This window comes from Mustela lutreola, chromosome 10 (assembly GCF_030435805.1).
Source record: "Mustela lutreola isolate mMusLut2 chromosome 10, mMusLut2.pri, whole genome shotgun sequence".
Classification (NCBI taxonomy): Eukaryota; Metazoa; Chordata; class Mammalia; order Carnivora; family Mustelidae; genus Mustela; species Mustela lutreola.
In genome coordinates this window covers 7,192,021-7,206,273 of record NC_081299.1, presented here as the reverse complement: position 1 = coordinate 7,206,273, position 14,253 = coordinate 7,192,021, and the positions used below count along the sequence as shown (strand labels likewise).

At 52.9% G+C, this 14,253-nt stretch overlaps 1 protein-coding gene across 13 annotated transcripts in view; it reads right to left on the bottom strand.

Moving 5' to 3' along the window:
* Window positions 1–4,052: 4,052 nt before the first annotated feature.
* KIF1B (kinesin family member 1B) overlaps window positions 4,053–14,253 on the bottom strand; it is a 145,068-nt gene continuing 134,867 nt past the window's right edge. For all 13 annotated transcript variants that reach the window (XM_059135590.1, XM_059135593.1, XM_059135600.1 and 10 more), the window contains 6 exons: window positions 13,238–13,309; window positions 11,511–11,632; window positions 9,824–9,973; window positions 9,266–9,458; window positions 8,942–9,060; window positions 4,053–8,461 (listed from right to left, as the gene is read on the bottom strand). In XM_059135590.1, coding sequence (XP_058991573.1) covers window positions 8,419–8,461; window positions 8,942–9,060; window positions 9,266–9,458; window positions 9,824–9,973; window positions 11,511–11,632; window positions 13,238–13,309 — 699 coding nt within the window. In that variant the 3' untranslated portion in view covers window positions 4,053–8,418. The remainder of the gene's footprint in view (window positions 8,462–8,941; window positions 9,061–9,265; window positions 9,459–9,823; window positions 9,974–11,510; window positions 11,633–13,237; window positions 13,310–14,253) is intronic.

The following is a 14,253-nucleotide window of genomic DNA, read 5'->3' as shown; positions in this document are numbered from 1 at the left end:
TAAGCTTCGATGGGGCTCTCAGACGTCTTGCAGCCAGGCTGCTAGATAAAGAGCCCGTCCCCCGCTCCCCAATTCCCCAGGCTCCTCTGTTTTTTAGAGATCTTGATTAACTGACCATTTGGGCCACTTTTTTATTCCTTCTCACCTTAAATTCTTTCTTTTGTTTTAAATTCACCAATAAAGAGTGAGCCCAGGGATGCCCAGGTGGGTTAGTGTGTTAAGTGTCCGCTTTTGGCACAGGTCATGATCCCAGGGTCCTGGGATCGAGCCCTGTGTCAGGCTCCCTGCTCAGGGGGGGGGGGGGGAATCTGCTTCTCTCTCTCCCCCTGCTTGTGCTCTCTCTCCCTCTCTGAGAAATAAATAAATAAAATCTTAAAAAAAAAAAGTGAACCCAGCTAAACCCTGGATCCCCTGCTCCCCTAATAAAAGCAGAACCACAGGCCTGGGCGCTCTAACTGTAACCTTGCTGGGTGGCCCCAGGAGTGCCAGGCAATTTCCAGGTCCTGTAAAAATAATAAACTTTTTTGTTGTTGTTGTTCCCCAGTTTCCTGATTGTTTTTGCTGAAGGGCACCTTGCAGTTAAAATCCTCAACCACAGGGCTGGTCTAGCCACAACATGCTGTACAGGCTGAGACCCGCACACAATGGCTGGGCGGCAAGAGAGGCAAGTTTCTCCCAGAGACTAACAGAGTAAAGCCAAAGCTTGTTAGAGCCAGAGCAAGCTGACCTTTAGTTTTTAGTAAATCCTCAAGTGCTTGGCTTACAATGCTTAAGAAAGTCAACTCACATTATTATTCACCTTAACTTTGCACCTTGCCCTAAATCCCCAAATCCCAGATCAAAGCACGGCTATGAATTCTACAAAAACAGTCCTTGTACGCAACTCTCCCAGAGCAGAATCCTTTGTTAGATTTACGTAAGAAGGTGTCCGAGTTAACAAACATACTAGTTGGGGCAGATCTGAAAATCCCTGCTCTGCCACTGACTTGCTCTAACTCCTGCATCTGAACGCAAAGGACTTGTTCACTTGCTACTTAGAAGGAGCAATTGTGGAAAAAAGCCAGGAGACCGTATCTTGAAAAGCCAGAGGAGCAAGCAGGTAAAGTACTCAAAAAGCTAGGTTAAAAGGGGCTGTGCAGAGACCATCAGTTCCGAAGGGAACCCGACCGCAAGTGAAGTAAGAAGCACCAGGTAGAAAAGTAACGCATTCGATGTGCACTGTCCCGGGGACCTCCTGACGTCCCGTGTGTCAGCTTTGTGAGAGACATGGCGACTCTCCAGAGAGCGACCCTGGCGAGGGACCAAGTGTCCACGAGCCAGGATGAGGCCAAGATGCAGGAGACACCGCACTCTGTGAGAGCAAGTTGGAGCCAGGGCGCAGTCCGCTGGGGTTCGGGAAGGCATAACCCCCCCTGGGGCCCTCCCCGCTTCCAGGGCTGAGGCCGCCCACGGAGAGAAACTGTGGCAACCACTAGTGGCCCTGCACGGCGGGAGCTCCCGCCGTGCCTGGCCTCCTGGAGCCCCTGGGGGGCTGAGACCCAGCGCGCCACCGCCCCAGCCTCCGGGGTGTGGCTCCAGCAAAGCTCTCCAGCCCGCTCTCTTCCCGGGCCGGGTTAGCCTTCCTGCTCTCACCCACGCGTGCGCACACACACGCACACGTCTGTACGCAGAGCTCTCTCCTTTAAAACTCCGTGTCCTTGCCCTTTCTCCCCGCTGCGGTACAAATGTCCGGAAGAATGACCGTCGTCCTACCGCAACCTCCTCTCCTCCCCTTTTCCCTTGAACCTACCCCGTGGGCTTGCTTTAGCGCCACGCAGGACAGTGCTGCTCTGCTCACCAATGACCTTGCTAGGGCAGACGCACTCCTGACGTCTCCTCCCACGTGAAGTGGGCTCCGTTACTGGAACCTTCCTGCTCCCGCCAGGAAGCCCGGGAGAGAAGCGGCCAGTGAGAGTTTGGAAAGCACGGACAGCCCGGCCACTTGCTCCCCTCCAAGAAGAGCTGCCTGCCCCCCCCCCCCCCCCCAGGACACCGTCTACCGTTCCTCTCCACGTCTGCACCACGGACGAGGCCCGCGACAGCAGCGCTGGCGTCCCCCTGGGAAGCCAATAAGACATGCGGGACCCGGGCCATCTCCCTGAGCAGGGATTCCGGCCCGAGTTGGGGCACCAGCGCTCTAACCCTCACGCTCTCTAACAGAGCCTTTCGTGGTAATCAAGGAGATGATTCGGATCTGCCGCGAGCCTCATTATTTCTTGGTCGGCTCTGGCTCCCTCACACGTCCTGGACCTCCCTGTTGCCAAAACCCGGTCCTGCTCGGTTCGACCTTAACCTGCCGCAGCTGCCCTGGACACAGTTGTCACCGGCCCGTCCTCACGGCGTCCTCAGCCCGGCTGCCGTGTCCCTCTCTCCGCCGCCCCTCCCCCGCGTCCGTCCTCCCGCTCCGGACTTGTCCGGGTGGCGGTGTTCAGGACTCGAGCCCCGGTTCCCAGCGGCGACTCATGCCCGGGCCTCCTGGCCTCCGCCTGGCTCTGTCACCCTCACGCGGACAAGTCCCGAACGCTCCAGCTCTCCCCTTGAGTCCAGCTGCCTCGGTGGCTGCAGAGTCAGGAGCAAATGTCGGGGTTTCCAAGTGAGCGTGACCAGACCCATCCTTCACTGAGCGCCCCCCGCCCCCGCATTCTCCCCATCTTCATCTTAGGGCGACGGCGCCACGCTCCGTGCGCCCAGGCACCCATCGCTCGTGGTCCTCCTCGCCGGCTCCGCGCGGCGGTCTGCGGGCTCTGACGCCAGAATATGCTGGTTGGACGCCACCTCCCGCCTTCACTGCTCCTACCTGTGTCCCAACTGCCGCCCTCCCCTGGGGACACTAGGCCAACAATTTCCTATTTTGTCTCCCTTCCTCCACGAGCCCCCCCCCCCACACCCCCCACAGGCTGTTTTCCCCTCGGCGGTCAGAACGGGCTTCTGGAAACAAATAGGACCGTGTGACTCACCGTCCCCAAACCCTTCACTGACTTCTACTTCACGCTAACGGCATTGGAGCTACCTAAGCCTTAAACACCTGGTCTTTGGCTACTTGGGGCCGCCACGGCTCTAGCGCTCTGCCCCTTCCCCAGACGGGCCTCCCTGCTACCTTTGGGCCCTACAGAGGGCACTGCTGCCCCAAAGGCTTGGCTTCTCTGCCTGGAGACCTCCTTGCCCAGGCTTGGCATGCACACCCGCTCCCTCGTTCAAGTGTCTGCTCAAAAGTCCTCCGCCAACACAGGACTTCCTGACGACAAGCTCTAGAAGGATGCCTCCCTCCCAGCCCTCCTCACCTTCCACTCAGCGGCCATTCGCTCTGTCACTGACCACTCGACGTTACACATTCCACATTCATGACACAAAGGTCTTTCCTCAAAGGGACAAGACGCTGGGGCACGTTCTGTTTGCTGCTGAGTTATCGCACCCCGGGCGCGGGCATGGGGTGGCCGCTCACGGGCACTGACCCCGTGGCCGCCCTTGAATGCTGCTTCTCCCTCCCGCACCCCCCAGACCACTAGGACACTGGTCCCTGCTCACGCTCTGCTCCCAACGGGAACTTTGTGACACTCAGCAGACATGGCGCGTGAGTCCCCTCTCCACCAGAAAGACCACATCACCCGCGCGGGAACCCTGGGTAGGTACGTAGGACCGGCTTCGGCAGAGCCTGGACAGCACTTGGGAGGAAAGCATTTTCAAAGAAACAGCATCTGGCTTTAAAATAACCCCACTCTGAATGATCAGAAAAGAACACGTAGGTCACACCACAGTAACATCTTTGCAAGTCAAGAAAGCTTATGTAGGGGCACCTGGGTGGCTCAGTGGGTGAAGCCTCTGCCTTTGGCTCAGGTCATGATCCCAGGGTCCTGGGATCGAGCCCTGCATCGGGCTCTCTGCTCAGCAGGGAACCTGCCTCCCCCCCCCTCTCTGCCTACTTGTGATCTCTGTCAAATAAATAAAATCTTTAAAAAAAAAAAAAATTGTGTCGGTCCCTTTCAACGGAGGAGAACAAACACACGTCCAGAGCCTTCTGATGCACTGGTTGTACCTTTATTATGTCTACCTCGTTCACTAAGAGTTCCGTGATGCAAGGTTACCATACACAGTTAGATAATGTCCGCATTGCACATCTAAGGCTATACAGCAAAAGAACCAGAATTAGTACAAATACAAGAACTATATTTACATTCTGTATACTCAAGCTCCAAACATCAGATAATATTTCCATAATAAAACATGAAAATGAAAATCTGAAATTAATAATGTACATTGTTGCTAATGTGCTCAACTCCTTACTGGGGAGAGATGAGTTTGCAAAGTCTTGGTTCAGAAAGGCCACGTGTGCTCCACGGCTTCCGTGGCAGCGCACGCGGATGGTGAGGAGAGACCCGAAATCCCGACGGGGGGCACCTTGCACGCGAGAGGGCCGGTAGAGTCCTCGGACAAGCCGATGCCAGAATGTGCAGCCTGGAGAAAGGGAACTTGAAGACATGAAGACGACATGCAGCAGCCGGGGTCTGGCAGGAGACCAACCTCAGCTCGGACTCTCTGAGCACAGCTTTTAACAGGACATTTGCATCAACTCTCATTCTTTCCTTTAAATGATCAGAAGCTTTCCTAAGATTATGGGGCTCAAATCCGAATTTCATAAATGGCCTTTTGAACTACCGCAGATCATCTCTCAGCTGAGATTTCCGTTTCCTACGGACACACACTCAGTCCATCCCCGGCACACAGTCACGGTCTGGCCGCAGGCGGGGTGGGTGTCGCCGGCCACAGGGGACAGCCCCCGTGCACACAAGTCCAAGGCCTCTGGCAAGTACATTCGGCAAACCTTCTGAGAGCAGCAGCAGCATTAGTGTCTTCTTTGTAAGGAGCAGGTTAATAATCACATTTCAGAAAGGGAACCTAAAGCAAAAATGAAGGACCCAAGTCTAGCAGACCGACCAGCCCTGCCCCGTCCTGGAGGACCCGCGGGGACACAGCGCGAGGAAACGGGAGCGTACCAGAGCTGCCCCGCACTGGGCCATCCGTTCTTCCCCAAGCCAATGTGCAATTCGTTACAGCTGTATAAATATACAAATACCTTAAAAAATTAAATATCCCTGTAAATCACAACAAGCAGCAGGCAACAAGTCTTTGCTTTGAAATATGCGCCAGGAGAAGTCATTTTTAGACCCCTGAAGATCTTTCACAATCATTTGACTTATTCCTTCATCTTAAAGAGCTGAAAAGCCCCACTGAAAATATGGAGTAGCTGCGGAAGTTCAACGCGGCTGAAGGGGGAAAAAATGTAAAGCAACAGTGGTTTCTTAGCCGGGAGAAATCCCTTTCCTTGCCCTCACAGTGATGGCTTGAGCGTCTAACGATGGGCTAGGATTTGGGTGCCCACCCCGCTGCCAGCAACAGCCCTTCCCTGCGCGCCTGGCTGTGTGCACGGCTGGCCGGCCGTGCCCAGCGCGGCCTGAGAGCTGGCTGACTCCCAGGCCGGCGCAGCGGTGAGGCGGCTGTGGGCGCTGGCCCTGTGTGGGCTGTGAGGCCATGGTTTGCTTTGGCAGGAGGTGGGAGGGTGGGGACGGAGGGAGGACAGGATTGCTTCTAACGAGCCCCCATTTCTCCTCCCTTTGTGTGGGAGCTTTTTCTTTTTGTGTTTTGCTTGTTTAAAGGAGTGCTTTTGGTGGGGGGGGACCACATTAAAAAAAACCCTCAAAAGGTAGTTTCCCTGACTGTTAATATTAAATAGCAACTCTCCTGCCACCATGGCTTCAGTTAAAGCCTCATAAGTAGTTCCTGCTATAAATGGTCTCTCAGCTTTGAAGTGGGGATGGATCTGCCCAGAAAGGGAACATTAATCCGGAAACCTTCCAACTCCAGTCCGGACACGGGCCACTGAAGGAAAAGGGGAACCGATAAGGACCGTCCTCCTCCGATGGTGGGAAGCACCGGCGCCAGAGACCGCGCCGGACGTGGACGTCCTGCTTCCTCAGGGGCCCTCTCACCCAGGGCTGTTATCAACAGTCCAGTGCCACCAGCTCTAATCTCGGACACCTCCAAAGCAAAGACTTCCCAAGCCAGTTTTGAGTTAGAAGAAAAACCAAATGTCTCTTCAGTGTATCACATGATTTGACTCCCCCTCAGCCCTCCCCACCTCCCTCTGCCACGGACCTGGGTCCCTCTGTCAGACTTCAAGACAAACAGCAGCGGCACCCGTGACTTCATTTTAAAATGTGACCTTCGAATTTCATCTTCATTTCCCTGAAATTAGATTTCATTCCAGTCCAGCAGCGGTCTCTAAACACCAACAGATGCTGGATCTGAGTCTACACCAGAAGGGCACAGAAGGGCATACTGTGCCCATTAGATAACGAAGGAACCTTTAACTACATGAAAAACTCACGCACTGCTTAGAAAACAAGCAACATTATAGTTAATGACCTATGCTTTAAGGAGAGGAAGGAAGTTAAAAAAAAACCTAGAGTTTTTATTGATCACTTTTGAGCTAAGATCACAGCCTGGGGCTTCTATCCTTTCTCTCAAGCTTGCCATGATTCACTTTTCCTCCTCTCCGCAAGGCAACTCTACCGAAGCCAGAAGACCTGTTCTTAGAGATGAGCCCAACCAGGAGGTCAGAGCAAGGGTCCGCTGACAACGCGCCTGCCCAGCTCTATACTACAGCGGGCACGAGCCACTGCCCTGAGCTGCCTGAAGCAGAAAATCAGCTGGTCCGCACCACCAGAAAGGCAGCAACTTCAAGGCTGGAGACCCTCCGTCTCCATGAGGTGAGAGAGGGCAGAAACTTTCCTGAATGCCCGAGGGACGGCCAACAGAGGTGTGTGCGGGTAAGGGCGGTACAGAACACCCCGCATCAACCGGCAAAGCAACGGAGTCAGCCTGCAGGCCTTCCCTTCCCCAGGCCGTTCCTATGAAGCTTCCTGGCGGCTGAAAGAAAAAAAGAGTATCTCGTGGTCTTCCATGATGGCGTCTGTAGGCAGAGGACCCTGTTCTATCAGAGAAGCAGACTGTCAGCAGCGGGCTTCCTCTTTCTTCGCTTGGCAGTATTTCCACATCCCATGAAGGCAAGGCGGGGACAGCAGCCAGCCACTGGGGTCAGGGCTCAGGTGTGCCTCTGCTCTGCCCCTGGCTGTCCTTTTGTTCTTTCTCTTTTTTTTCAGTGGTGGGAGGGATTTGTTTCAATCTCTTGATCCAGGAGGCGAAGCCTGCCATGTCTGCTTATTTCTGAGTATGGGAGGAGGCGCATCACTGAAAGCATTTTCCATTTGACAGGGACCACTGGAGACGACCCCGGATTCAGAGGGAGACTTCCAAGTCTGTACTTGAAAGTTACATTTCTTTGATCAAAAGGAGCTACAACAATCACAAGGTCACTACTCAGCATTACCAGAATTATAATGACAACAATGACCATCAAATTCATAAGCAGAAAGTCACTCTCCCCTTGTGGGACATTTGTGGATGACCCCGCACTAATTCCAAACTGTACCGCCACCGCTAATGCCAAGAAGAAAAATGAGAAACTCTGAGAGAAAAGTGGCTCACAGGAGCGCCTGCTGGGAGGACCGTCCTCATCTCCCGGTCTGCCTCCCGTCGCGACACGACGCCAGATCCCACAGTCCTCTCAGATCCGCGGGGAACATCCTGGGCTCTTCCCTTCCTACAAGGTCAGCAGTAGCCACCATTCCAGGCCTGCTGAGAAGTCCTGCCTTCTCTCTTCTGCTAAAAGAAAACTGCAGAACTGCATTCTAAATAAGCTCCGCCTCCAGAGAACACACCTGTGCCGTTTCTAAACTCATGCCCACCTTTTCCCTGAACGGAAAATGCAGGGATTTGCAACGGCAAAAAGAGATGGAAAGGGAAAAGCTACGTTTTTTCCTTTTAGGTTCTCAAAAAAGCTAGATGTTTCCTCCTGGAGTCTCTAAGCCACCCCCCTACCCAAAATTAAAGTGACATCACAAATAGAGAAAAGGAAAAGAAGTATTATGTGGTCTTAAAAAAGAGACAAAGGTATCCAAAGACAGCAGTACAGACATCACAGGTGGTCATAATGGGGACCTATTATACAAAAGGAAGTCGAAAGACACGGAAAAATAATCTGGAGATTCACTGGGTCCCCTCTGGGTTGTTTTTGTTTTTTTGTTTGTTTTTCTCCCTTTTGTTAGGCCACATGCTACTACCACGATTCTCAGCACAAGAAAAATGAAGGGTACGGAGCAATGGAGACGGGGGCGCGGAGAGCTAGAAAGAGCGCTGACAGGAGGGAAAGCGGTTATTCCACAGGCTTACACACGAGAGGGGCTGTCAAGAATCACAGAGAGAAGTGAGAGGCAACACTTGCTTTATCTCTCACAGGCGAGTGAGGCGGCTCAGCCCAGTCACTTAGTCCTTCGGTTCGCTGGGGCATCTGCGGGAGAGTTTTGACCTACAGGGGACAGAGGAACAGGGCGGATTAGAAAGCTGGATCCAGATGTCCCTCCCCCCAGCAGTCCCCTCCTTGGGCTTCTTCCCCTCCAGCACTCAAGGCCCAGGACTCTAGGCTCCTGAATAAGGAGGCTAAGCTGTGGGGGCCCCGGGACACAAGCCCCTGACAGGATCACAGGCTGGACCACTGGGAGACCATGAAGGTTCTCATCACCTTCCCCTGACTCCGAAATTTAAATAAAATCTTAAAACAAAAAATCAAAGCAGGACATTAGCTGGACACACATGTGACCAGCTTCCTTTAGCCCTTCAGAATAGCAGGTGCTCGTCTGCGGCAAGCGGAGGCCCTGCCCCCACGCTACAAGCGGCTTATATCGAGTCCCTCCTCGATCTTCCCTACGTTCTGGAAACAAGACTTCCTTTCTGATTTCCACTGACCAAAAGCCAAGAAGGAGGAGGAAACACGAGGACGACTTCGTACCGTATCGTGCCAGCGAGGAGTGGGTTAAAGGCATACAACCAGTCGTTCATGTCTTTGTCGTTGAGAGCCTGTAAGAGGACCCCACGATGCTTTGTGCACACGGCAAAGATGTTGGGTGTCTGAAAGAGACGCAGGGGCCGGGGCAGTTACAACAGCTGCTGACAGTGGAGCCCACCCTGCCAGCTCCCAGGGCACACAGCAGCTCACACTGAAGCTTCAGGGAGACCTGACACACGGGAGAGAGGCCACACCACACCACAAACAGTTTAGAACTCAGAAGGGAGTGGTGCCGTGGCCACTCTCGGCCGCCAGAGCCGGACTGACCTTCACCATGGCCTGCTGGTCCTCGCTGTACTCCACCTGAGCCGTGGACAGGTTAATGACGCCACGCTCCACGGGGTCTTTGTCGCTGTTGTAGATGAAGACATAAGGCCGACGGACCACGACAAAATGCTTAGCCCAGTTGCTGTAAAGTGGCTCCTTGAAGTGCAGGTACCCTTTCTTAGAGACCACGGAGCTAAAAAGGACAGTATGACAGTGGCTGGTTATTTACAAAAAGAAAGTGATCATGGCCTGAGGAAGACGAAAATAGGTCTCACCGAGGCCCAGAGCCTAGGATGAACAAAACAGGCCAAAGATCTGTTTGGCCTAGAATCTTCTCTGCTAAAGTAACACAGCAGAAGAACACAAAGTGCCACCCCCCACGCACACTGTGGTGTGGTGACGTGCCTGATGGGACATGGCGGGGCGGGAATCAGCCCTGCGCCCCAGCCCAGACTGCACTGGCATTAGACAGCAACGTGCACGGCGGGTGTAAGAGCAGAGAGAAAAGTACTGTGGCGGTCTTCTAGACCTGGCATCCCTGGTCAGTTCAGTACTCACCCTGGTCGGATTTCCTCAATGTCTGGAACAAGATTGAGAAATTCATTTTTTCCTGCTCGGGCCAAATAGGGTGTTTCCACAGGTGGGACAATCTGAAACTGTTCAAATTCTGTGCAGGGACTAGAGGCCCGGGAATTGGCTTCTGGGGTCCTTTAAAGGAGAAAGGGTAGGGGCAAGAGGAGCGTTAGTGAGGTCCACGTACAACGAGTCCGCCCCGCTCGTGGGAGGAACAAGCCCCTCACCAGCAGAGGCCTCGAAAACATCGGCTGCAGAGACTCGGCTGAGAAGACAAGCGGTATCAGAATGTTAATTCCAGCTTTAACTGGGGTCATCCTTCAGAAGTCACAAAAGTCACCGAGTCAGGCCATCCCTCTTCCTGCTCTGAAGCCCTCCTAATGGAAGTGTCAGGGGCGTCCACTCCGTTCCTTGGGTGTTTCTATTTTGTTCCCAGGCCACAACTAGGGCAGTGGTTCTCCAAGTGTCAGCCCTAACTAGCAGCAACGCCTTCACCTGGAAACTTGTTAGAAATCCAAATTCTTGGGCTCCAACCCAGACCTACAGAACTAGAAACGATGGATGTTTACCCATCTCTACAAGTCTCCCAGGTGACGCTGGTGCCCTGACATCGGAGCGCCACTGCCCTAGAGGGCTGGCGGAGAAAGCAAACAAGTGGGAAGAAGCTGGCTTCCCGAACGACCACCGACTGAGGGCAGCCCGGGACCGTGCCGTGAGCAGGAACGCCTGCGCCCCGCACTGAGCTATCCCAGAGCAGCTCAGCCTGGTGTATTGTATCTCACCCATTCCAAAAATCCCATTTTTAAAAAAATACTTGACCATTTCTCAAGATGGGACGCATCTTACAAATGACGACAGGCCACATTTTGGTTGGCAGTGCTTTTTTCTTTCTTAGTGGCGACCCATGAAATAATGTTATAGTTGATGACATCCCAAGTTAATTAAACCACCTGGTTGTGCTATTTTCTCAGCCACACTCACTGGTGGCCCAGCGGGTACAGTCTGACAGACAGCTGGACGACACCTCTGACAGGCGAGCATGCTGAACAGAGACGGGCCCAGGAGTGTGACAGTGAATCACAAACGAGTGATTACAGTGATGAACTCATTGGATCTAGACTAAGTCTGTCTCTATTATTCTTACCAACATGTTTCATTGTGCCGTCAAAATATAATTTCCAAACTAGTTTTAGACTGTTTTCCCCAAGATGGGGACTTGCTGTGTGTGACAGGACTGGGGAACCACGCGAGTGGGAGTGGCAGCCCAAACACGCAGGAGAGGGATTCAGAAGAGGAACCAAGGGTTTTCATGCAGGAAGCTGGCGACACGTGGTGGCAGAAGGAACAGCAGCATCTCCCTGGGGCTGTGATAGCCATACAGGGCTCCCGCATACTTCCGAGTGCTGCCAGGAGGGGTGGTTCTGCCCTCAGCGGAGAACCAGAGCTAGAGGAAGGCTCATATATCTTTGGTTCTTAGGCTAGCTTCTCTCTGTGAAGTCTGGGTAACTGAGGCTTCTTTTCTTCTTTTTTGTATGTACGTATGTGTTTCTTGTAATATTACCGCCAACGCAGGGCTCGAACCTCGAGATCGAGAGCTGCGCCCTCCACCAACGGAGCCAGCCAGCCGCCTCTTTTATTATTATTATTATTTTTAGTAAACGAGGGTACTTACTTCTGCTCCAGAGAGTTGCTTCTGGCATCTACCAGAGAAGGGCAGGTGGAGGAAGGAGTGAGGGTTGCGCTGCTGAAACTGGACACGGAGGGATCCCGTCCGATAGGAGAGACATCAGACAACTGGCGGGGGGTGGGGGTGGCAAGCGGAAGACGGCAAGTGAGATTCAGCTGAAAACCCAGAATGCCTAACGCGGAGCTTTGACACCCAGTGACCTCCTGTTCATGTATCTGCTGCTGCAGGTCATTCAAGAAAACGACTTACAAATCCTTCATGGCCTGTCCCATTAGGAATCATTTACAAGCGGCCAGGCTGGTTTTTCATTTTGTGACTGTCCTGAATTAATGAAATGAGCCTATCTCTGTGAGCCCAGTATTTAAAACAACAGGCACTATTAGGCACTATTCCAAGAATATGGCAGAGGCCCTGTCCTCCAGAGGCTTACATTCTAACTGGAGAACAAATCAACAAATAATCTGCAAAGTGTCAGGTAGTCGTACAATGCAGTAATTCTACTATTGGGTATCTGCCCAAAGAAAATGAAAACACTAGTTCAAAAAAGATACATGCACACCTATGTTCACTGCGGCATTACGTACACTAGCTAAGACAGGAAAATGACTCGTGTCTACTGGCAGATGAACAGATAGAGAAGACATGTCTATACACACAGTGGAATGTCATTCAGCCACAAAGATAATGCGATCTTGTCATTTGCAACAAGATGGACGGACCTAGAGGATACGACGCTATGTGAAATTTGACAGAGAAAGACAAAGCCCACATGATTTTATATGTGGAACCTAAAAAACAAACAAATAAAAAAACAAGCAAAAAAGCAGGCTTTTAAGTACAGAAACGAACTGAGGGGAGATGGTGAGGGGACGGGAAACATGAAGGGGATGAAGAGGTACAGGCTTCCCGACAAAGTAAGTGGGTCACACAGATGAAAAGGATGGCGTCGGGAATACAGCCACTGACACTGTGATAACGCCGTGCGGTGACAGATGGGGATGACACTTGTCGCGTGGTGAGCCCTGGGTAAGGTACAGAACTGTTCCATCACTATGTTGTACGCCTGGCGCCAGCTTAACACCGTGTGTCAACTGCACTAGAATAAAACGCGGCATCAGGCGGCAGTAAGAGCTACAGCAAAAAATGCAGCAGGGAGAGGTCAGGCGGCTTCAGGGAGCTGCTGCCTTTACAGAGGGTGGCTAAGGAGTGGATGTTCGAGAGAAAAATGAACAAGATAAGGGCGCCAATCGTGGGAACATCTGGAAGGAGATGACCCCGAGGAAAGGAATGGCGAGGGCGCCAAGGCCTCCCCAGCAGGAAGGAAGAGGGAGCAGAAAAGGTGGCAGGGCCCAGCACTGAGTGAGCGCTGCAGAGGCGCTTTCAGCGCTCGCCTCTTTGCTGAAGGCAACAACATTTAATGCCACCAAAAACCTCAGGACTCCTGGTGTCCTGTCACACAGTGACATACCAGTCCCTACAAGGTCTTCTCCAAGGGATTCGGGGAAAAGCCAAAATGTGTCCCATCTGAGAACACTCTGGGAGACACATCTGATAACACGGCAGAGCCTTTATCTGCGGAAGTCAGTGTTCCGACTTGGAGAGATTAAATAAAACACGAGAGCAGGTATGTCCTTCATCCTCAGACCCGACGCTACACGCATGTGAGGCCACGTCAAAGCAGGGAACCTGGGACGGGGAACCTGGCGGCTCACCTTGCAGTCACTGATGCTGCCGTGCACCTGGCTGAACTCCCGGTTGAAAGTGTGGGTGAGAAGTTGCAGGCACTAGGGGAGAGAGAGGAAGGTGTGAGTTTCAGCGGTTCCATGAAGCCTTCGAGGCAAGGCAGTTGGAGGAAACAACAGGCTAACATCCACAGTGGAGCTCAGGTGTGGCCCCGAAAGGTCTAGAATGAAGTAAGAATGTAATTTAGCAAGGGCAGCCTGGCGTGTGCTTAATGAAGAGAAATTAAGTGGGTCGAAAAGCTGTTCTCAAGACGACCAGAGCTGCCAGCACCACAGTCTGGAGGTGCCCCTTCCGATTCCTCCTGGTCCTAAAGGCCATGGAGACTTCTGGATGGACATTATTTTTCTTTTTTCTTTTTTTTAAAGGTTTTATTTATTTGACAGAGAGAGATCACAAGTAGGCAGAGAGGAAGGCAGAGAGAGAGAGAGAGGAGGAAGCTGACTCCCTGCTGAGCAGAGAGCCCGATGCGGGACTTGATCCCAGGACCCTGAGATCATGACCTGAGCCAAAGGCAGCGGCTTAACCCACTGAGCCACCCAGGCGCCCGGACATTATTTTTCTAAACTGACTAGAGGACCATCCGGTTACTGAAACAACACGGCACAAAAGCCCTCTCACCCCTCTCGCCCACTGTGGGCCGGCTGCCCAGACACCACACGCCTGGGAGTCATCCTCAGCGACCCCTCTGGGCAACAAGGAGCGCCAACTCTACGGCCCTGGTGTCTCTTCCGTGATGACTCTTCCTCTCCAGCCTGCAGCCTCTGCCTCAGCGGAGACCCATACCATCTCTCACCCAGAGAGATCTCTGTGCCATCAACAGCTCTTTGTGCCTCGAGTCTCTGTCACCCAGACCCACCCTCTTTCTTGCTGCCACAGTGGTCTTCCTAAAACACGAACACTAGTTTGAGATATTTCTGTATCACCCCCAGGACACTGCACTCTAGTCCAGTCCCCAGACCCTGCGAGATCTGGTCCTGCCCCTCCC